This window comes from Porites lutea, chromosome 2, assembly GCF_958299795.1.
Source record: "Porites lutea chromosome 2, jaPorLute2.1, whole genome shotgun sequence".
Taxonomy (NCBI): Eukaryota; Metazoa; Cnidaria; class Anthozoa; order Scleractinia; family Poritidae; genus Porites; species Porites lutea.
In genome coordinates, this window is record NC_133202.1 from 9888114 (window position 1) to 9911725 (window position 23612).

At 40.1% G+C, this 23612-nt stretch overlaps 2 protein-coding genes and 1 pseudogene across 2 annotated transcripts; 1 reads left to right on the forward strand and 2 right to left on the reverse strand.

The window, feature by feature from the left end:
* Nucleotides 1-1256: 1256 nt before the first annotated feature.
* LOC140927671 (sulfotransferase 1C4-like) lies at nucleotides 1257-7728 on the reverse strand. Its single transcript, XM_073377348.1, has 4 exons — nucleotides 7528-7728; nucleotides 4833-5180; nucleotides 4091-4185; nucleotides 1257-1890 (listed from the first exon to the last, which is right to left on the reverse strand). Exons 1-4 carry the CDS (start codon nucleotides 7706-7708, stop codon nucleotides 1606-1608), a joined length of 909 nt encoding a protein of 302 aa, XP_073233449.1. The 5' UTR covers nucleotides 7709-7728; the 3' UTR covers nucleotides 1257-1605.
* A 6771-nt stretch (nucleotides 7729-14499) lies between these two features.
* Nucleotides 14500-20725, reverse strand: LOC140926604 (sulfotransferase 1C4-like; annotated as a pseudogene).
* A 1418-nt stretch (nucleotides 20726-22143) lies between these two features.
* LOC140925601 (uncharacterized) lies at nucleotides 22144-22806 on the forward strand. The gene has a single exon (XM_073375519.1). It carries the CDS (start codon nucleotides 22144-22146, stop codon nucleotides 22804-22806), a length of 663 nt encoding a protein of 220 aa, XP_073231620.1.
* Nucleotides 22807-23612: the final 806 nt, after the last annotated feature.

Sequence of the window (23612 nt, forward strand, 5' to 3'; positions counted from 1 at the left end):
TTAGCGTTCGCAGACCTCAGTATTTTATTTCTCATACAAAGTCTCAACGGTTGCTTGTGACGCGACACTGACTCTCTTGTGAGAAAGTTAATTTACATATAACACACTCGTAACGTGAGCTTGGCAGGCCTCTGGTTTCTTCAGTTGCGGACCGGCTTAACTTACAGTTTAGCAGCCTTCCCCGAGGACAGTCTTAAAACAGGGGCACCCAAAGGCGGTTTCCTTCTAAATACATTGAAACACTTTTTAGGCTATCCAGAGCACTTTTAGATTTCTAGAAATGCGCTGTAAGCGTCGCTATAAAATTTGTATCTGTTCGGTCATCCTATGGAAACTTGAGTCTTTTCGAAATTACAAGGGATTCAGTATTATTTTCCCGAAAACTTTGGAAGCAATTTAACGCTTTACGAAAGTGAGAATTTTTTCTGATTCCTCTCTCCATCACATTTTTGAATCCGAAAATTTTAGCTTTCCTTTTTTCTGGAAAAATAGCCTAACCTGGGGAGTGAAATGTTAAAAATTAAACTTCAGAAAGTTATTGGGAATTTGTTAGATAAGCTTCGAAATTGTTTCATGAATGGAACGGCCATCTAGAAAATTTTTAGCAGTCCACAAGTAATAGAAAATTCTAGGTAATATTTGCCTCTCCGAACAGATATTTTACAGAAAACAGTCGTTGGGTGCCCCTGTTAAAATCCCGATATATCGAGGGTTTCTTTCTAGGTCCTCTAGCTGATCTAGGTCTCGCGTGATAAGTCTGAAAGTGACGCAGGTAAACAACACTCTGTAGGCAGTAACATACCAGTTTTGTTGGTTTGCCTTTAGTCTTAGCCTCTGTATCAAGTGGGGATAAAACAGAATTCCGCCCCGCAAGAAATGTTCCTGGAATAATAATATATAATCTGACTGCGCATCCCGCCTCTTTAATAAGGGAGAAATTCTCGGAATACAACAGGCCATTGTTGTTTTGAACTTCTCGCTACATGTAAAGTAATCCGGATCGCCCGGGCGAGAATTTTTTGCTTGTGGAATCCCGAATCCTAGGCTTTGGGGGCCAACATTTCAGCCCTGGAAATCTGCAATCCCGCTGACGGTTGAAATTCGGAATCCGTGTTCCACTGACAAAAAATCCAAAATCAATAGCGTGGAATCCAAAATTAGTTATCAGCAAATCATATCTAGGAAGTTAGATTACAGAATATATCACAGTAATGTAATTTTTTAAGACTCTACTAAATGAAACTGAACTCAGTATATCCTAAGAGCAACCTCGTCCCCAGGGCTTTTCCCTTAAAAAATAGGTGGCGCCCCACCCATTTTTTAAGGGAAAAGCCCTGGGGACGAGGTTGTTTTAAGATACATATATGGTCATACGTGACATGTATGATGAGCTTTTAGACAGTTAGCGCCTTTCCAAATCCAGAACCCAAGGCTGTGTTGGATTACCTTAAATGGGGCGAAATATTGTGCTGTTTATAGGTGACTGGGGGAAGGACCGTTACAAAAGTGAAATATTGTTGGGTTCGTCATGAGTGCAAGCGTTTTTTTAATTAGCTAATATGTTTTCTTTTTTCTGCCTGTTCCGGCTATATGGATTTTTTTTTGTCACGTATGGATCTCAAAATCAAACTCTAATCCAGATCCTTCCAGTTTTGTCAACACTTCCTTATCAAATCTATCATTCAGCTCAGGAGTGAAGTAACTCTTCCAACCTCCGACCACGCCCTTTCGTAGTAACGGAGAACTCTGTTCTCCGGGGCTCACCATGAAACTGATCTCATTTTCCCTCATGCCCTTCAAAGTGCACTGCTCTGCAATGCGATTAATGAGTTCATCTGTCAGTGGCTTGTTCAGGAAATCAGTAATCATTCGAACATGGGAAGGTAAATTCTAGAAGAAACAATTTAAGAGAGAGATTAATCTTTTACGTTGCAAGACCCCTACCTGCGTAATCAAGTACTTAGCAATAGAATTAAGCCAAATTAAGACGATATAAACTGATCACCAAAAAGGGTGATAGAACCGTAAATATGACCGTTTAAGACAAGAACTTTCAATTTAAAGAGATTACAGCTGGGGTTTTCCAATTGTTCGTCTTGCTAAAATTTCAGAGTTTATTTCTAATGTTTGGTAGTTCAGATTTCAATACCCTGAAGGCATTTTTGCTGATCATTCTCATATGCATTTGACTGTGCGGAATTATTAGTAGCACCGAAGCTGTTCTGTTATTGGTGCGTTTCGTCTTTTCGATCCTCGAAAATGGTTGGTACAATATCAGGGGCTTCAATAAGTACCCACGACCGACGAAACGCTCAGAGAAGTCGGTTACCTTTTTCGTGTAAGAAGAAGCAGTTATGACGTTTTAATACTGTTTTAAACAAAAAATATCTTAACATCTCAATGAAAACATAATTATGATGTATTTTTTAATTTAGCAAGAACCACTGGATTTATGGTACGCATTGGTCAGTCAATTTTCCACACCTTTTTACATAGATTTACCCAGAGTTTGTTCACTAACAAATGTACATTATTGAATTACCGTCATTTGTGTTAATTGCTTGAAGGAGTTGATTGTGTGGCTGATAAACCGAAACTTGAATGAAACATTTTAGGGCTTAGAAATGTTAACATTTTCTGGGGAAACAATGGCCCTTTTTTGACACTGTCAGTTAGTCTAATCAAACCTGCTGGCTACTTCAATTGTTATTGAAAGCCCTGGTACATGATGGTAGAAGGTGTTTCCTCTAAGGTCCGCGGTCCAGCGACTGGATATGATCGTGGGCATTTATCATTTTGAAAATATATCAGTTTTATGGTCTCCGTTGCTACAGAGTGTTTTCACTCACGTGGCCAGCATCTATGCAAATTTATTGGAACAAAAGAAAGCGTTTGCATAATAAAGGAGTTCAACTCCCACAGGACTCGTTTCGGACACCAACATGGTCGCCGTTTTATTGTTTTGGGACACCAATATGGCCGCCGTGACGTCATGTGAAAACACTCTATTGTTAGGGACTTGTCAGAAATTAGCAGGGGGGAAGGGGGGGTGGAAAATGGGGGAGGGTCAGAGTTTTTTGAGCCCTCCAAAAGGGAGGGCAGGAAAAAAAAAATGACAGGAAAAGAGGGAGGGTCACAAAAAAATAAGCCACCACGATCGTGAAGGGATGCTTCAATATTATGTTTTACGAGAATACAAACCATATATGAAAATCATGACATGCAATTCTGATTTCCTGACATACTGATCATTATTTTCCTTGTGTAGAAGGGCAACTTCTCCTACTTGAATGTGGTTGATAAGGTTTTAATGTACCCATTCCTATAGCATGCTGTTTTATTTGTGACATGCCCCTGTTTGGAGCATCACTTGAAGTGATCTCCACTGAAAAAATATTGAGAAGTCTAACTCTTTTTCGCGAAAATTATTCGTCTTTGATTCTTCTAGTCGTGATAGTTGATTCTTATAGTCATCTGATTACTTCAAGTCGTTATTAATCCCTCAGTTGTTGAGATTAGAAAACGCCTCGAAGCAATCGGATGAATTTCAGGCTACGTGAAAGAGAAACTGTCATTATCCCATTAAACCAAAAACTTTCTTTTGTCCTGTTTGCCAACAGAAGAAACACTTGCATGTCCATCGTAGGTCAGTTTCAGTACAAGATGGCTTTTTTGAAAGTACTGAATTATTTTCCTTGCACCACTGCATAAGAATTCGGACTCAGGGGAGGGTCCTAGAATTTTAGGACGCTTTCCAGGGGAGGGTCAGGACATTTTAATCCCTTACCTAGGGAGGGTCATTTTATTTTCATCGCTTAACTAAAAATCTCCACCTCCCCTCCCCCCCTGCTAATTTCTGACAAGTCCCTTAGGGTGTAATCTTATTTCCCAGTACAAATTCTCCAGACTCATCATCATACATTTCCTTAAAGACTTATCTGATAGAATTTGATAAAGGATGAAAACGTTTTATCTTTGCAGGTCTTTTTAATTTATTATTCTTATAAACCTTTTTTGTACGATCTATGGAGAAAATCGACGTTGCCCTGTCCCTTGGGAAGGGTTATGTTATTTACCCCTGCCGCATTACCTTGTGTAAATCCTCATATTTGAGAAACAAGACATTGGAATCATCTTTGTGTTTCCACCAGTCAAGAACATGGTCATTCCAAGAGTTCCAACACACTACATATTTATCAAAAAATACCAGTTATCTGATGAAGCTTTATAGTATGATGTCAAGAATTATGCGGGATCGAGTGACGCTTCTTTAAGTAAAGTCATATTGTCGAACGGTCGGATTTTCAACAGCCCTAAGACAGCGGAATAGAAAGATTCTACTTTGGAAAACCTCTTACATTGATTTTTTTTTTTTAAATTTTTGTTCAATTTTAAGCAATCCGTCGAATTTTTGGAAAAGAAACTCAGTCATCTGTCCAAAACGTAGGGTCACCGACCATTTAAAGTATTTAAGAAACCTTATACTTTTCAGTGCACACGGTGAGAAGAGGTATTCTTGTGACTAAAGTAGACTGTATTCATTGTTAATGATATCTAGAATACTCGTCGAATTTGTTGAAACTGACTTGTCGCGTTACGCCCTCAATGTTGATTTACGTATCACTCTTTATGCAAAAAACGCCAATCTCGACATTGGGGAAGAAGAGAAAAAGTACATACGGGGAAAAGTTAGATAAGTTGGTTGAAAAGGCATGACATGAAAAAACCTCACTTTCAGTCAGTGTTCGACGAAAATTGACGAGTATTGTAGCTGAAGATCAGAATTAAAGGCCCACATTCAGTACGTATACATCTGATAAAGTCAAACTTACCATTTCCCTCTATGAATAACTTGGCATAATATTCCCATGGCCCATTAAGGCCATTGCCTTTTTTACGCAAATAATCCGTGAAATGAAAATACGATACTGCAACGTCTTTGGGATTGCGAGCCACGTAAACATATTTGCTCTGCATTTCTTTGTCCTCACTTTTCGGAATTCTTCTGTGTGGAAGATGAGTCTTTAGAATGCGAGGGCTTGGTAAAGTGTCCAAGCCAAACGGGTACAACTTTATATTGGTGGATGGTTCAATAAATGGCACTCGCGATAGAAAATGTTCACCGCTGACTGCTCCGTCGTTGTAGATTTGCCAGACAATTTCTTGCACCCATGTTGTCCCTGAATGAAAATAATAAAAACATCAACTTTAATATATTTAAGTACTTGATAACTCTTTCAAGCTTTTTTTTTTTTCGTTTTTTCAGGCCTTTCCCAGTCACCACAAGTGCAGGTATCAACATTTAGACGGAGAGTGGGGGACGGGCACAGGTGTGGCATTGGAACACTTCCTTTGTCCCTCCCATTCTGGGCATTTTGACCCAAATTCGGTCCCAAATTGCAGGAATATTTAATCAAATTCGGACTATTTTCCAGTCCTAAGGCCAATAAAAAGCAAAAACTTCAAATTATGATATGAATTTAATTCAGTCATGGTTGTAAGCAAACAAATTAATGTTAAGAAGACTAAATACATGCTTAGAGGGAGCCAATTTAAGTTATCCCACATAAATAGTGCCTTCACAGTCAAAGTCAATAATACACCGTTAGAAAGAGTAATTAAACATAAATCCCTTGGAGTTCAAACTGATGAATCTTTGAACTGGCGCCCACACATTAATACCATTTCACAGAAAATATCCGCAGGTATTGCTATCTTAAAACGTGTAAGTTATTTTATACTATTTGATACTAGAGTGAATATGTACAATGCACTGGTAATGCCATATTTTAATTACTGTAGTGCTGTATGGGTAATATCAATAAGGGACTAGCAGACAAACTTCAAAAGATACAGAATAGGGCTGCTAGAATTCTCACCTTTTCTAACTATGAGGTTCGCTCAAGTGTTTTGTTGGATGAGCTTCGCTGGGAAAGACTAGATTATGTAAGACTTAAACAGTTGGCTGTGACAATGTATAAAATCCATAACAATCTTTCCCCATCGTATCTGAGGAGGATCCTTCCCAACACCTCTCAAATGTACAATCACACAATCTTAGAAATTCTGAGTTAAATTATTATGTCCCCAGACCCAGAACTGAGTCTGCAAGAGGGAGCCTACACTACAGAGGATCTGTTCTGTGGAACACGATTCCCTCAGAGATTAGAAAGCCGCCTAGTTTAAATGTTTTTAAAACTTCATTTCATGGGAAAGATTATCTTAATACACCATGACTCAATGTAACTCTTAATTTATTAAATTAATAATGTAAGTTTTTGTATTTTTAACTTTATAGTCAAGCAGTTCCTTAGAGTATTTTAGTCTAATTTTACACACGATTCCTAGGAAGACCATGTAAACATGATACGATTTCGTCTATAAAAAAAGATTGATGATGATGATGATGAATGCTGCACCTATGCCACTACCCCCCTCCCCCCTCCCCGTCTCTCCATTCAAACATTGATACCTGCATACACCTTATTCCAAAATGGCGACGACTTTATTATTTTTTTATACTTATGTTACTTAGTAGTGACTTAGCCCTCAATGACTCCATTCTGGCTAGACATTCTTTTGAACTCTCAAGAAGCAATCCAGGCATCAAGGGCCAATTAACATAACTGAGGAATAGCTATAAATGAACAAGAAAAGTGTCGCCACTTTGGAAACTTTTGCTTGTGGAATTCGAGATTCTGGGCTTTGCAATAAGGAATACAGCTAAAAATACAAATTAAAAAAATAAGGGAAACAGATCAAGGAATCTGGAATCCAAGTTTCACAGGCAAAGAATCCGGAATCCATTAACTGGAATCCGGAAATCCAGAATCCAACACTTCTTGGGTGGAGAGGCACAGGAATGAACGAGTTATCAAACAGAGCCATAATAATAATTGTGGTTATGAAACACACCCGAGTATAATAGTATAATGTAGTAAATACAGGGGATGGAGGAGTTGGAGGGGCTTACAGTCGCTGGCCGAGATGAAGTATAGAATGTAATGAAGTAAGCATTGGAATATGAACAGTCGGCTATATATTATACGCCGTGTTTCCAGACAAAGCTTACAGGCTCCTTGACAACTTTGCGTGACATATAGGACTGAGGTTCCCGGGGATTCTTCGCGTGACGAGCCAAAACAAGTCTGCGTTGAATTTACTTACGGTACCTCGAGCCCTGCCGGAACATTTTTCAATCTACCTTCTCAAACTCATTAATAATTCATTAAGAAAATACAAAGGAAATTAATGTTTAATGAGTGTTTGGAAATCGGATGAAACACTGCTTAGTATTTGCATCCTTAATTTCTCCTTCAAAAATGATTTTGTTTGAGAAGAAATATCAAACATTCGACACAGTGTTTCATCACCAGATGAAACACCTCGAAGTTCGTCAAAAATACTCCGCTGCGCGTCGTATTTTCAACTCTCTTCTCGGTGTTTCATCTGGTGATGAAACACTGCATCTCATGTTTGATATATTACATCAAAGTACTATAAGTGTGTTTCAACCTATTGACGTACCTGATTTAGGATAGCCGACAATAAAAACGTCATCCGGTCTCGTCTGGAAATTATCAATGTAGTCTCTGAGGAATGCAGGATCACTGGTGAAATAGAACGGTAGCTTTACCCCCGAAATATCATACCATTTCTCGGAAGTCCATTCGCCTTCTGCTAATTGAATAATTGGAAAACTGGCCATGATACTAAACAATAGGGTTTCTAGAAAACGACGACCTAGAAAGCGACGACCTAGGCCTAGTAAACGACAACCAAGAAAACTACGACCTAGAACTACGACCTAGAAAGCGACGACCTTGAAAACAACGACCTCTTTATATTCGCATTTCTTTAACCCTTTACGTTCTGAATAGGTGCATAAGGAGTCACCATGGAAATACCTGCGTCACATTTGCGTAGTGTCAATTGCGAGGAATGTCACGCAAGTCAATGGTCAGGGCTCGTTAAGCGAATTCATGGACTTGACTGTTGCAAGTTCATGGCTTTATTAGTGTTTTTTGGAGCCACTTTCCTCTGCAGAAGCCCCCATGCTGGCATCATTAAGCTGGAATGGGGAGTAAAGGCAAGTCTCTGAAAGAATACAGAGGTGAGAGGGGGTTACGCGCTAACTATATGGAAGGCCAAATGGGTCAAATGGTACAAAATTCAAGAAATCAAATTTGATCACATTCAACGATCACACTCGCATTCAAGACATGAAAATTAATCAAATTCAACAGGCATCTTGATCATATTCAAGGTCATACCACACATTAAACATGAACATTCGAGATATTTATGAGACATTCAACACATCGAAAACTAATCAAGTTCAACAAGCATCTCGATCGCATTCAAAGTCACGCATTATATTCAACAAACTATGGAAGTCAAATGCTGCATAATTTAAGAATTCAAATTTGATCACATTCAAGGATATCGATCACATTCAACAATCACCTTAAAAGTTAACAAATCCCAATATGCTTTGCGCTACTGACTATGTAGCCCCGAGTGCATGCTGGGAGATGAAATTGGCTAGTGAACTCAAAATGGCGGCAGTGACGGATAGAGTTCATTCGCAACGAGGTTCGCGCTTGCATTCGTGAGGAACTAAATAATTCTCAAGGAACTCAGACGCTTGTTAACAGAACACGCAACTTAATCAGCGAATCAGCATCTTTTGCCGCGCGGAACTTGTCCGCTAGTGGAAGTGTTCAACCTTTGCCTCAGAATCAAAATTCCAAGTCGCAGGGACACCCAACGACAATATACCCCCCGGGGGGAGGGGGTACTGCCATATATGGGCAATATAGGTATATGCCGCTGTAAACGATATGTTTTTCAAGCATTTCACTCTAGGATAGGGTATATAAATCAGAGCGTTTGGGTCTAGAATAGGGTATCATTTTTCAGGAAACTGATCAGTTGGTTAAAGATTTTATATAGAAAAGGGACTGTGGTATAAGGTTTTGTTTTGACTAGACTGTGCTAGTGGCGTCAGTATTTTCTGGAAAACAGCTACTCTAGTATAGGGGGGATTTTAGGGAGGTTTACTCTAGTATAGGGTAGCAAAATTCAGCTGAACTAGCTCTGGTTTAGGTCAAGGGTTCCAGGGTCCCAGCGGCACATCCCGACCTAGAAATTCCTAAAGTACCCCCCCGGAATATACCGTAGTTCAAAACCACTTAAACATAGCATTGTTTAACGTATTTTAGTATTTAAACGGGAGATATAGGCATATTTTTATCCCTTAAAAATTTTTCATCTGTTCGGATTTCCTAGCTGAAGTCTAGTGATGATAAAATTATAGGGATCAAAACTTACCTTTTCGATAATTTCAGCCAGGAAATAGCCTGCGAACAGCAGACGCATTTCCGGTCGTCGCTTCTCTTTCTCCGAAATTTTTCAGAGGGAGAGAAGCGACGACCGGAAATGCGTCTACTTTCGCAGGCTAGCCAGGAAAGGGCTCCCGAAAATTCTAAGTGACCTTTTTAGGGTAAAAATCCGTTAAAAATGGGCAATTACTGTACCATTTTTTACTACGTGAAAATTAACTCTGTAAGAAATCAACACGACACCGAAAGAACTCAAAACAGAGCGGGATTGTAGCTATATAGACAGCTGTTTCGTCCTCTTTGGGGCTCGTCGTCAGTATGGCGTAACAACCAGAGAAAACTCTGGTGAAAAATATCCATCTACTTTTCATTTTTGCTGATCAGGTCTTTATAGATCCGACGTTCTTCGGCATATTCGTTTGCGGTCCTTTGCAGTCCTTTGTGGTTAATGTTTGTACCATTTTTTAGATGTTCGAAAGTCCTAGGAGAGGCAGGCAAGCAAGAAATTTTACAACAAATGTTTCGAAAATTCTAGGTCTCAAATCGACTTCCGAGCAGATATTTTCCGAAAATTGACCCTGGGTGCCCCTGATGGTGGTTCATGAGTGAAGTCATCTCTCTGGTCGTTCTGCGGACGGATTCCAGGACTACCAAGACAATTTGGGCGAGTTTTGACTTGTAAACAAAGCAATAGATCGAATATTTCGTTGGTAGGACCGGGTGGCCCAACACGTAAAAAAACTCTTTGAAATGGGAATAGGAGGCGTTCTACGCACACGGTGTAGCTCAATTAACCGGAATTCCTTTCGAGTACGAACGAGCCAAGTTGAGATACGCGATACTGGCTCTAAGAAAATGGCTTAGGCCTAGATACAAATATCGCAAAAAATGGGCTAAATATGTTTCGGCGAAACTCCCGATTTTTTTCCAAATGTTTGGAAATGTTTTTCATAACATCTCGAAAACGTTCTAAATATCTTAAAAATATCTGGCTTCATTTCATAAATATTACTTTAACAGTAAAAAAACATCAAAAAAAAAAAAGCCGGAGAGCCGGTCATCTAAAATGGCAACACAAATTTCAGCAAATTTCAGGATATCATATTCTTTTGCAGCATACAACAAAACTCTAAACAATTCCACATAAAGTCAGCCTTATTTACAATACCAGGGGCGGATCCAGAGGCTGGAGGGGGGGGTCATCCAGACCCTGATATAAGGGGGAGTCGGCCTCAAAATTTTTTCGGCCCTTCGGGCCTCATTTTGTTCTGAAAAAAAGGGGGGGCCCGGGCCCCCGGCCCCCCTAGATCCGCCACTGAATACGCCTCAGCCTACAAGAAGACTAGGGCACTGCACTTTAATACGGGCAGGGATCGTGAAAGACCACTAGGTGCTGGAGGTCTAAAGTGGTCTAAAAGGGACACTACTGTATGGTTTGTGCGTGTCTCAGAGGGTACGTCACAGCCATTTTGTTGAACATGAGCCACATTGAATATAGTATATAAATGGAGAATATTGCCGAATCTGATTGCATCAGTCCCATATATGGAGATTTGTTTGAATCTCTGTCACTGAAATGCCCATGCCCTAATTAGCATTGAAGTAGCTTCCTAGAAAAACATGATTTCACTACTTTTTTCGTAACAAAATCCTAAATATCACAATGTTTACCTAAATATCATGAGATTTTCTAAATATCTCAAAATCTTCTTAATATCTTTAAAAATATCCAGATTGTATCTAGGCCTACAATTTATAAAAATGGCTGAAGCATGTCCAGCGAAAATAACAAGAGAAAAAATTCCAACTACGTAGATACCAAGATATGGCCTTGAGAATTGCTGTAAATGCAGAGTTTCGATTTTTAAATCAATTTTTTGCCTTAAAATTAGACGACGAAAAAGTGTAATTTTTGTTGATGATTTTCGGCCAAAAAACTGCCTTTTTGGACTTCGCTGCCAAACGAACAGTGATATAAAGTGAAAATTGGGAGTTGCAATTGGTTTGTTTGCTTTATAATTGCAAAATCTACCATTTAGTGGTATGGATAAATGTCCAATAGGTTGTGACTAAAATAAGACAAGAAACAAATAGTTAACGCGTGTACAGTGTGTTTTACTCAAATGACAAAAATGCGGTGCTAGGCTTTAAAGGGTTAAACTACTAAATTCCAAACGACACTTTTCATATTTTCAGGGCGTGACTGGAAATATATGTAATGACTCGTATTTTGAACTGCGGATAAAGGTGTGAAAGTGGAAATAGTTAAATAAACAACCCAAGCGGTCGAAAAAGAACCGGAAAAATTCAGGCTTGACCAACAAAAGGGCTTTTGAGAAAAATATGGATCAGACAGGATCGGTTCGACCCCTGAACACTATCCCAAACCTTTTGTCATTAAGTGAAATACAGGGCGGGGTTGATCCAGTCAGAGTCGGACGAGACACGGGTTTTGTTCAGTGATGGTTACATTTCAGTGATGAATCAAATGATGACTTTTGTTGAAGCATTTCGCTACTGTAATAAAATACAAGTTTTAGCCAATTAACTACGGCATGTGTAGTCACGTTTTTGAGCGGAAGCTTGCGTCTCGCCCCTCACACGCGCTCTCGATCTATTGTGGATTTTAAACAGTGATAATACAGCTAAACAAAATTACTGTATTTTAATTTTAAAACAACAAGCATGAGTAATAAAATTGAATGTTTAATAGACTGCTTGCAGTCCGCCTTTGCTCTTAAATCCGTCTAGTTCTCAGTCCAACCCCGTCCCTAGGGTCCTCAGGACTACTAGCCTCACGGAGCGGTAGCTGGAGACAGAGAGGACCCTGCAACCGTGGTTGGCTCCCATCCCATTAAGCGCGATTGCAAACAACGACATTCTTGCAGTCTATTATAGGCAGGAATTTTCAACATTGGTCATAAAAAATTAACCGTAAAAATCTTCTGGCGAAACTGGTCATGCAGAGAAGATTGTTAGGCCTTCACGGGACTTTTCATCACTGAGGGCTCCCTTACAACCATTTTTTCCATTTTGAAGAGGGTTTTAGAGGCCGAAATTGACAAAGCGTAACAACTTTTTCAAAAAATAGATTTTTCATCTTTAAGTGCAATGGATTGAAAATATAATCGTTATAGCCATGAAGACCTGCCTGACGAATGCTAATCCGGTTATGGATTACGGTCGGAGGAGTTTCCATTTCCTCAGCCCAGAGGTCCCCAGCTTGCTCTATATATCAGAGGTTTATCTTACTTCATAATTAAACGTCACTGGAATCTTTGAGTTGTAGTGAAGCTTCACAAACCGCTGCCGGTGCGTACGTAGAAGACGACGCTGTAGACTGATTTCAGATTTATGTCGGCATGAGTATTTTGTGTGGGGGCGAGCAGTGAAGTAAAAGTCATACAATCTTTCTGATCTTTGTCAGCCCCGTTTCTTTAAATTTTCCATATATGTCTTCATAGCGATGTTATTCATTCAAAGATTTTCCAACCTGGCGAATACTCAGAAGTTATCGTGAAAAATTCACTGCTGAATGCAGGAATCAGTTGTGGAATGTAGATTTCTATTTGAAACTACCTGCAGTAGCAGCGACATACTGAGCCAGGCTAGCGTGACTTAAGAAAAGTGCTTGGTGACAACAAGCGGATCCAGTTTAATATTTCACACACACTATACTTGTGCGAACTACGAGTCGCTCTTTCAAGTTCGCGTTAACTTATATATTTTCCTTCCCTTTCGCTATTTGAAACTCGAACAGTTCCAGTGTCGAAATGTCTAAGCGGACGAATAGGAGCGATTTGAATGCTAAGAGCACGGCAGGACTGCTGCAGAACTGCAGGAACAAGGAGAGTTGGAAGGCTTGAAATAAGAAAGTGCTCAATTGCGGTGGAAGTTCCTGCTTCAACCGACTCAGAATGGCCGTTTTTAAAAAATCACGCCGCGTCCGCCAAGACGCACCGACGGTGGCAGTGGTAAAAAACATCTCGAGTTGTATGACTCACAAACATAATAACTATCTGATCACAAAACTGTTGTGCGGCGACCGTTCAGCTCATGATCACGCACACATCCTCAATTTCAATACTCCTGTGCGGTGGACTAACCAATCACGAGCACGTTGTTGCATTTCAAAACTCCTGTAAAGCGGACCTACCAATAACGCAGCCAGACCAAACGGCCAACCGAGGCAGGCGGGAGTTGCTAGGGGGGTTCGGGGGCATCCCCCCCCCCCCGAGAAATTTTGAACTTTAGTCTCTCGGAAATGCGATTTGCAGCGTTTTCTGGGCCTTTCGGTAACTTTTTTTCGAGTTAATTTAAGTGGAATTTAAAAAGCAATAATCAGAAACAAGCTACATAATCTGGGTGACCGTTAACCTCGCCAATGGTTTTGATCAGCATTTGTTCAAAAAAAATTTGAGTTAACGTACGTAGCCCCTTGAGATCGATGATATGGTAATTTTTTCATAGTATATTGACTGAATTGCTGAATTCTTTGTAATATCATGATGCGTTAAAAATATCCGATGATCGCTTATGTAAAATAAAAATGATCGGCGAAATTCGTCAAAATTTTACCGAGGCGAGTGCCTCGGTTGGCCTCATACTAGCTACGGCGCTGGTCAAAACTCCTGTGTGGTGGACCTACCACTCACGCACAAGCCTTCCCAGTCGCCCAGTCATCTCTTTCATCTCAGTCATCCCAGGCATCCCAGTTATCCCGTTAACTATCAATTTTTGATATGGCAAATTGAGTTTTGCAATCAACTCCGTTAACTCGAGCCCCCGATAACTCGAACTATTTTTCGTTTCCCTTCAGAGCTCGAGTTACCGGGGTTCTACTGTAGCTGGAAATTTTGAAGCTGGAAATTCATTTTACCTCGCTGTAACAGCGATCGTCGGTTAACATTCGCGGGTAATAGTGCACTGTGCTGACGTCGCAGATTTTTCAATGTTGTCCGCTCAGAGATTCTGGCGGGAAGCAGTTTCATTGTTAGATGTAATGTGACCTTGAAGTAACCAATGAGAGCGTGCGGTGTTGGGAAAACATTTCCAGGTATATGACAAAAATTAATATTTCCCGGGGATTTATGACGGACCTATTGATATAAAGGCCTAGATACGTTTTATTACTACAACATCGTGCCGTTTTAAGATGACTAACAATCAGCAAAGTTAGTCTCTTTTACGGCTTAAAGAACGCGAAAATAAATTGTCCGTGAGGCAGAGGAAGGGGAAAATGATATCTCAGCAGAGGAGTAGTGTTGATTATTTGGAATGTCAACATTCATGGCAGTCACAAACTCATACTCATATCTACCTAACATCAATCGGCCAACAACAGGCTTTTTTGCAAATCGTACATCTTAACAACAACGAATCAGAAGTGCATTTTTCTCCCAAATCTCAAAATCAAACTTTAATCCGGTGCCTTTGAGTTTTGCCAACACTTCCTTTTCAAATCTCTCATTCAGCTCTGGAGTAAAATAACTCTTCCATCCTCCCACCACGCCCTTTCGTAGCAACGGCGTACTCTACTCTTCGTTGCTCAACTTGAAGCTAGTCTCATTTTTCCTCATGCCCTTCAAAGTGCACTGCTGTGCAATGCGATCAATGAGTTCATCGGCCAGTGGCTTTTTCAGGAAATCAGCAATCGTTCTTACATGGGACGGTAAATCCTACAATTAAGAATTTTAGAGAAATGGTGAGACGTGTATATAAGACCTATCAACACATTACACCAGTAAAACACAGAGATTACATTGTTATATACCCATCATCTCTCACGCATTATGCGCCTGCGGACTTAAGACATCGATCTCACGCATCACGGACAATTTTCCTACGCCTGACTCACAATCTGAACAAATTGTTCTTTAACACGTAAATATTAACAAAAATTCAATTCAGTTTCCACGATAATCATATTGCAATGCTAAGGGCACAAAACTGGGAGCTGGACTCTGGCGTGGTTTGAAAAGCTCCGCCATAAAGGTGGCATTTCCTACTTTTTTAAAAAGAGCTTCGCCATACAGCTGATAGGAACTGACCACGAAAGGTAGTGATGTAACCATAAAAATTACCATTAAAACAGCGAAGAAATGTTCATGATGACGCATTCACTTAGTACAAAACAAGGAACACATGGATCCCGGGGAGGGGGGGGGGGGGGGGCTACTTAGGTTAATTTTTGTTGGGTGCCGCTGGCCTCTAAGAGCCCCTACCCCATTATAGTCTATTCTGTGGCCAATTATAGACCCCATCTTAGTCACTTTTGGGCAAATATGTAATTTTCGCGATCTCAAATTACTCACTTACTATTTTTATGAATTGACCCAATTTTTAGATTGAATGAAGAACACTTTACTTTTCAGCTGCAGGACAACATTCTGGTGCGTTTGCTAACCGTAAATATGAAGTCTGTCTTACCTAAAAATTAAAAATCCGAAAATGTGCGGCCCCATTCTAGTAATTCTACTGAAAATGTAACCCCATTCTAGTCAACCCAGTTGTTAAAATGCGACCCCACCCAGCGGCACATCTCCATTAGCCTCTTATATGGAAGTACCCCCCCATCCCGACATGGATACATTTAACGAGATAAAAATTGGGTTTTCCAGTATTAATATTGCCGGTATTTTCATAGTTAATCTCAGTTGGTTATAAAAAAATTGATAGGGAGACAAATTTGTCAATCGATCATTTCTTATTTGGATGAGCACGATTATCAGTAGCACCAAGACTGTTAGTGATTGGTGTATTTGATCCTCAGCTGTTGGTTGGTGTATTTCCAGTCAAAACGTTATTCCCTTGGTGATCCGATCCAGTGTCAATCAACTGTTTTTCATTCGCTTGCGTAGCTTCAGAAGCCTTTTGTTTTTTGAAGGGAGAAGGGAGAATTCCCCACTTCAGAAACTTTAATGGGCTCAATCTTTCGGCGCAACGATTTCTGGGATGTCTGGGTGGACAAGCGTTAGTTATGATTGGTTGATGGTAGCGTTGAATACCATCGACCAATCATAACTAACGCTTGTCCACCCAAACAATCCCAGAAATCGTTGCGCGGAAAGCTTAAGCCCATTCTCCTTATAGTTTCTGTAGTGAGGAATTACGAGGACGCCGCGCTCGCACATGTTCCCCTCGCGCGCGCTCTAGAAGAACTAACCAAATAAGACAAACCACGCCACGCAGTCTAATGAAGTCATTTGCTGCTGCTGCATAGTACCTTGTGTAAATCTTCATATTTGAGAAACAAGATATTAGGATCGTCTCTGTGTTTCCACCAGCCAAGAACATGGTCATTCCAAGCGTTCCAACACACTATTCAACAAAAAATTACCGGTAAACAACTGCCTCGTACCCAGACGTCTCTCTCTCGATGAAAATGTGCGCACAAAGGAAGGCGGGAAGGAGACAACGGGCGAGACTACCGGCTGTACCCTTCCCATGGTCCCTTGCGGTTCATCACCAGCCTCTCGCTTTTCGCGCTCACCTCTACGATGAGAAAAACGAAGCACCTGAGGAGGAGGCTGGGTAAACAACCAAAGAATGTGACGTTCCATAAAATACAGTAAAGCAAGTCATTAGACAGCTGCGTTATTTTCAACAGCCTAACGGCATGGAAGGGTTCCAAGGTGAAACCCAACCAATGGACATTGTTTTTGTTCCCCTTAAAGCAAAAAAGGGATCTGTCAAAAATTGTCATCCTCGACCGCCTTTGACTTCGCCTGTGTCATGAGCAACAGAAATAAGCTCCTGGCCCCGGTTGTTCAAACGTTGGATAGCGCTATCCACCGGATAAATCAGTATCCAGCGGATAAGTATTGTTATTAGGGAAACCAATTGCGTTACGGCCACTGGATAAAGATCTATCCATCGGATAGCGCTACCACCTTTTGAACAACTGGCTGGAGTATGTTTGCGGGGCGTCGATAAAACCCGGAACATGGAACATCCCGGAACATTCCGGAACATTCCGGAACATCCCGGAACATCCCGGAACATGAAAAAATTAAAATATTTTTCATAAAAAAAAATGTTATAAAATAATAATAATAAAATAATTTTTGTAAAAATTAATAAGAACGTAAAATAACAAAAAAAAAAACGAGAAATAATGAAATAATCAAGAAAATGGGTCGCGAGGAGGGGGTTTTCAAGCTTTCCTCACACAACCACCTCTGGTAATTGTTTGCCATGAGTTAATCATTTGGCGGTTATCCATTTACGGTTCTGCGATGGTCTGAAATGTCAGTGCAGTATTTCATGTCAAGCCAAGTCGGTAAGTAACTCATGTCAAGCCAACATATAGTCTCCTAGTATATAACCGACATTTGCTGACTTGAGGTGCTTTGCTTCACTTGAGGTTGACATGAATTACTTACAGACTAGGCGGCTCTGTAAACTTAAGAAGAGCATAGGGGCTCCTGTCTTTGGATTTTAGTGGGCAATACTCACATTCGTAGTAGTTTCTATACTGTTTACAGTCAGCATGATATTTCAGACGTCTTCTCGAGTCGCAAGAGGAGTTTGCGGGGAGACGACTAAAATTCAGGCTGAATGATAACAGTTAGAAACTACAGCTGCGCTACCACTGCCACTGCAACTATTCTGCGGCGAATGTGAATGTTTAATTTAATTATCCAAGTCCAAAGCGACGAGCCCCTAAGCTCTTCTTACGGTCGCAAAGGCGTAAATTGATAACCCTTAAACCGCATGGCAAATATTTACAAGAGGTGGCTGTGTGAGGAAAGCTTGAAAACCCCCTACTCGCGACCCATTTTAATATATTTTGAATTTAGAAGCAAGCCTTCACTCATAACTGTCATTTGAATGGACCCTCACTCGCCCAAAAAATTCATTGCGACAAAACATTGTTTTCTCATACTCGGAGATGATACCAGTTTCTTTTTCTTTCTTTCTTTTTCGTTTTTATGTTATGTTATGTTATGTTATTTATTTTGTTACTATAAATTTTTGCAAAAATTGTTTTCTATCTATTGTTCTTTTTATTATTATTATTATTATTATTATTATTATTATTATTATTATTATTATTATTATTATTTTTATTTAATTAATTAATTATTTTTTCATAAAAAAATATTTTAATTTTTTCATGTTCCGGGATGTTTCGGAATGTTCCGGCATGTTCCGGTATGTTCCATGTTCCTGGTTTTATCGACGCCCACGTGAAAAAGCCTTTTAAAGTGCGCACGCTCGATGGGTAACGAGATCTTGCAACATGAAAAAATTTAATGTTAATATTCTGCATTTCAATTACAGAAAAGGCCCTCGATAAGTACGGAGACATCTCATTAAGACAACTCACCATTTCCTTCTATGAATAACTTGGCATAAAATTCCCATGGCCCACTGAAACCATTACCCGCTTTTCGCCTATGCTCCGTGAAATGAAAATACGATACTGCAATGTCTTTGGGGTTGCGGGCCACGTAAATATATTTGCACTGCATTTCCTTGTTATCACTTTTCGGAATGCTGTTAAGCGGAAGATGACTCTTAAGAATGCGAGGGCTTGGTAAAGTGTCCAGGCTAAACGGGCAAATCATTTCATTGGTAGCTGTTTCAATAAATGGCACTCGATGAGATCAATTTCTTGCACCCAAGTTGTCCCTGAATGAAAATAATAGATACCGTAATTTTGTGAATATACAGTCAAACCTATATTCAAGGAAACGTCTATTTAGCGGTCACCTACCTGAGTCCCGGAAATCATTTTCCTCAGCTTACAGCTATTTCGAGAAGAAAGGTTGTCGGAAAAAATGTCCACGCTACAATCCCGAAAGGTATTATGGGATATGATCAACACACTCTTCCTAACACTGCAGCTTTCGAACCTACTTTTGTTGCTTTCATTTAGCACTCACAAACGTAAGTCCATGGCCTCTTGTGTCATTCTTTCAACTTTCTTTGAAGAACAGTGAGCTAAAAACCACACGCAATACCTTTCGGGATTGTCTCGCGCACTTTTTCTGACAACTTTTCTCGAAATAGCTGCATACTGTAAATCTGACCTGTATTAAACGGTCTCCTTTATTAAGCCGTCGCGGTCACTTTTTCCGAGGTCCCAACGAGTTACTTTTCATTCTCTTCATCTATAAGACGCGGTACCATACATACTAGTGCAGCAGGTATGGTGTGAATGTTGTTTATTGGTCTCTTGCTTCCTTTTTCAGAACAAGAAGAGGTAGAGGCACTTTGAGGTCGTTTTGTTGTGCGATAGATATTTTGCTCTTTTACCAACTTCATTTTTTTGAACAACTCTTAGGTTTGTCAAACCTGTATAAAGCGGTCAATAAGTCAGTCCCCAAGGGTGACCTCTTAATACAGGTTTCATTGTATTATATTTAACAATTATTCCTCGCGCCCGAATGGGGTCTGAGTGAATATGCTCACGAGGCCGAAGGCCGAATGGGCGAGAGGAATAATTGTTTTAGCAAAATCCAACTAGTTGGTCAAAACTATCGAGACAAAACAACTTAAGTTAGCAAAACGCGATTCAGCCACCATAGCTTTGGTTTTCAACGCCGGCGCTTTTCGCTACAAGTGGGCTATAACGAGTAGCCTAGAAATAGCTCAGCTAGTAGGCTTGTAGGGAATATTAAGTGTTTACTAGTACTTGATATTCCCTACAAGCCTACTTTAGTTTTTTGTACTGCCTACTCTACACTTCATAGGCAAATTGTGAAACTTGCTACTTTGCGTGACAGGGTGGCTTTGGTGACACTTGTGAACGTTATAGGATTGACGTCATATAATCAAAATATAACAGATAATATTTACATAATATTTAACAAACATTATAGCATAGCAAAGAATAAGGTTACCTGCTCGTTCATTCTCTCTTTTTTTTTTTTTGGAAAAGAATTGGGGGTATGATCGCGTGATCGCTAGACTACAGGACCGCAGGGTCGCCATTCACGTGAGGTTACGTAATCGTTTTGGAACCAGATGACACTGCTTCAAGGTGAATCAACGTGGAAATTATTTGCACCATTTTGCTTATTTCAGTTCACTTTAGGTCACTCGAGACGAGGGCCCAGGCAAACTACCATTTTTCAAACTACCATATCGCAAAGCTTTAAAGCTTCTTTTACTGCAAGTTTAACTTCTTGACGTACCTGATTTGGGATATGTGGCTATAAAAACGTCATCCTGTCTCGTCTTAAAATTAAAAATGTAATCTCTGAGGAATGCGGGATCGCTGGTGAAAAAGTTTGGAAGCTTCACCCCCAAAATATCATACCATTTCTCGGACGTCCACTCGCCTTCTGTTAACTGAATCACTGGGAAACTGGCCATGACATTAAACAACACGCATCTACTTAGTACTACCGGCGGCACGATGTTTTTGCCTGAAGGAGTTGATGGCAGCAACCAACCGTGAAATTGATATTCAACTACGGTATTCCGTTATTTTTATGACGTCACGCAACACTCCTCCCTTAACGCTACGCTCTTCTTGAAAACGCTTCAAAGCTAACATGCGATCAGGCGGTATTTCTTCCCTTTTTATGGATGGCGAGGAGAAAAGAACCTTTTTTCACTTTTGCTGCCCGTCCGCCGACTTTCGCGCTTGTCTGAAAACATAAAAGAAAAACGTCTGATCGCAGCTGGCGATCACCTAACCATGGTAAAAGAAGCAACTTTGGAATGACTGAACGCCAGAATACCATCCTCGTAAAATTGCTCAATAGACGAGGCTGACCTAGGTTGAATTATTAAAACCCATTAAAATCTATGCAGTTGGAAAGTTGTGTCTTTAATTTACAAATAGTCATACGCTATTATCATTTCCAAGATACTGTACTTCCTCGAATCATCGCCGAGGATTCGAGGGAAGGCGATTAATTCAAATATTGTTTACTGGAAGTCGTGCCCTAAATAATCTGTTGTATCATCCCATTGTTCCCAACTGAACATGGGCTTTATAAGAAAGGGAAGATGGCGAGAGGGGGGCGATTATTCGAGGAAGAAGATTAATCAAGGGACGGCTATTAGGGACGGACCATTAGAAAAGTGATGGGGCGGGGGGGGGGGGGGGGGTGGGGAAAAAACTTACTGCTATTATTCCGGCGAGGAAATACGGTAATCCGGAATGGACTGTTGCGCGGAAGAATTCGAACGAGCTGTAAGAAATTTAATAGGCAAGGCGCTTTGCAGCTGGTCATTCACGTGGAATAAAACCGCCATGCTGGAGAGCTGAGCAAGAACGTACTGGGATGAGACAAGCAAAAGGCTCACCACATTTAAAATTGTAACTTAATTTGTTTGTCTTCACTCAGTGTGTCTCTAGATCTCCACCTTAAGGGTTTTGTAACGAGGGATTTTTTGGGTTTAATATTTTCGATTTAGGGACTTAATAGGGTTGTAAAAATTTTGGCAAGAATTTTTTTGGGTAGCTTTACTTAAACAGAGATTTTTGGGGTGTTATATCATTTAATGCTTTCTGGAAATTTTTATGGCTCGGAAATTCGGCATGGGAATTTTTTGGGGTTGAATTTTAGTCCAGGTATTTTTTTGGGTTTCGTTTGAAGCCCAAGGGTTTTTTGGGGGGTTTCATTTTTGCACCCATTCGATCATCCCTGTCACTTGAAATCCGGAGTACGCTCCTACTCCCCTAGGGACAAAGGCATGGGACGGTCACATAAGCACGTGACTCACGTATGGTAAGTAGGATGACTAACGGAAGGAAATGAATGAACCCATTCTCAATGTTATTTTTCTGATTTAACGACTCTTTCAAAAGCCAGGATAAGTAAGTTCAAGTGAGAACATGTTGTCAGGGAAAAAAACCGTTCACTTTGTTCGCCACTTTCAATCTACGTGGAACGAGACAGAAGAGAAATTCAAACTGACGCGCCTTGATAAGAGATTACAGAGCGAGGAGTTTGTGGACGCTCCATTGAGCGCCTTTGGCGAAGAACAGGCTAACTCAATACGACAAAAAATACAAGATTTGAACGCAGAAGTTGCCATTACTTCCCCTTTGAAGAGAGCAATCGAGTCCTGTATTCGGTCCTACGGAAATCAAAACGTTCTTGCTTCACATCTGTGTGCAGAGATAGGAGAATCGCTTTGCGACATTGGAACTATGAAAGAAAACCTTGTGAAGATGTATCCATCCATTGATTTCAACAATTTGCCTTCTAACGTTTGGTGGTTTGTGGAAGAAAAGCTGAAGGGTCAACTTACAGATCCAAAAAAGTGCTACGAATTTGTCTTAAACAACGGAACTTTCAAGTTGGGAGAAACCTTTACTGGCTGTCATTTTCAGGGAAGAATCGAGAGATTTTATGATTTCCTGCAAAGCCAGCATGAGTCAAATATCGTAGTTTTTTCACACAGTGGGTTTTTGAGAAGCTTCCTTTTTAAATATTATGGGCGACCATTTAGGCACACCATTCAAAATGGAGAGATTTTAACGTACTCTTTGTAAAGTTTTATTTCATGCACTAGAAGAATTTTCTTATCAGGTTTTGTTTATGTTCTTTTAATGTTTCGCTTAATTCCGTTCACTTTGCTTAGAGCTATTCTGTTTAAATAGTGACATAGGCGCTGCTTGTGGCCAAGGTGCGTTTGACCGCCGTACCATTCTATCCCATAGGTTATATACGGAATCACTGAGCCCCCAAATGAAATTTACGAAACAAAATTAAAACTGTGTCCAAGTCTATGACTTTGGATTCAACTCTTAATACGAACTGATCAATATATTACAGGCTTTTAGTGTAATAAGATATGGCTTGTTTTCATTAAATTGTTTGTTTAAACTTACAAAAATGATTCAGCGATCTGTTGTTATGTGGCATTTTCAAGATCAAATGCTCACATTAAATCAGAGCGAAGAAAATCACGCCAGGACTTATGGGATCGTGTTTGAAGAGAAAGGAAAAAAAACGGGAAAAAAGGGCGCTTGAATAATTTTGGGGCACCCAACGTCAATTTTCGGAAAGTATCTGTTGGAAAGACGATTTGAGATCTAGAATTTTCTGAACATTTGTTGTAAAATTTCTTGCTTCCCTCCCTCTCCTAGGATTTTCGAACATCTAAAAAATGGTATAGTTGCTCATTTTTAACGGATTTTTGCCTTAAATCGGGAGCCTTTTTTCTGGCTGAAATTTTCGAAAAGGTAAGTTTTGATACCTATACTTTTCGGATCACTAGACTTTCAGCTAGGAAATCCGAAGAAATGAAAAATTTTTAGGGGATAAAAATATGGCTATATCTACCGTTTAAATACTA

Bases quoted from the DNA above. Each gene is read 5' to 3' on its own strand.
- LOC140925601 (XM_073375519.1), top strand. From the start codon at position 22,144: ATGTTGTCAGGGAAAAAAACCGTTCACTTTGTTCGCCACTTTCAATCT.
- LOC140927671 (XM_073377348.1), bottom strand. From the start codon at position 7,708: ATGGCCAGTTTTCCAATTATTCAATTAGCAGAAGGCGAATGGACTTCC. The intron at 5,181-7,527 runs GTACGTCAATAG...ATTTTCATTCAG, and splicing joins TGTCGGCTATCCTAAATCAG to GGACAACATGGGTGCAAGAA. The intron at 4,186-4,832 runs GTAAGTTTGACT...ATAAATATGTAG, and splicing joins GTTATTCATAGAGGGAAATG to TGTGTTGGAACTCTTGGAAT.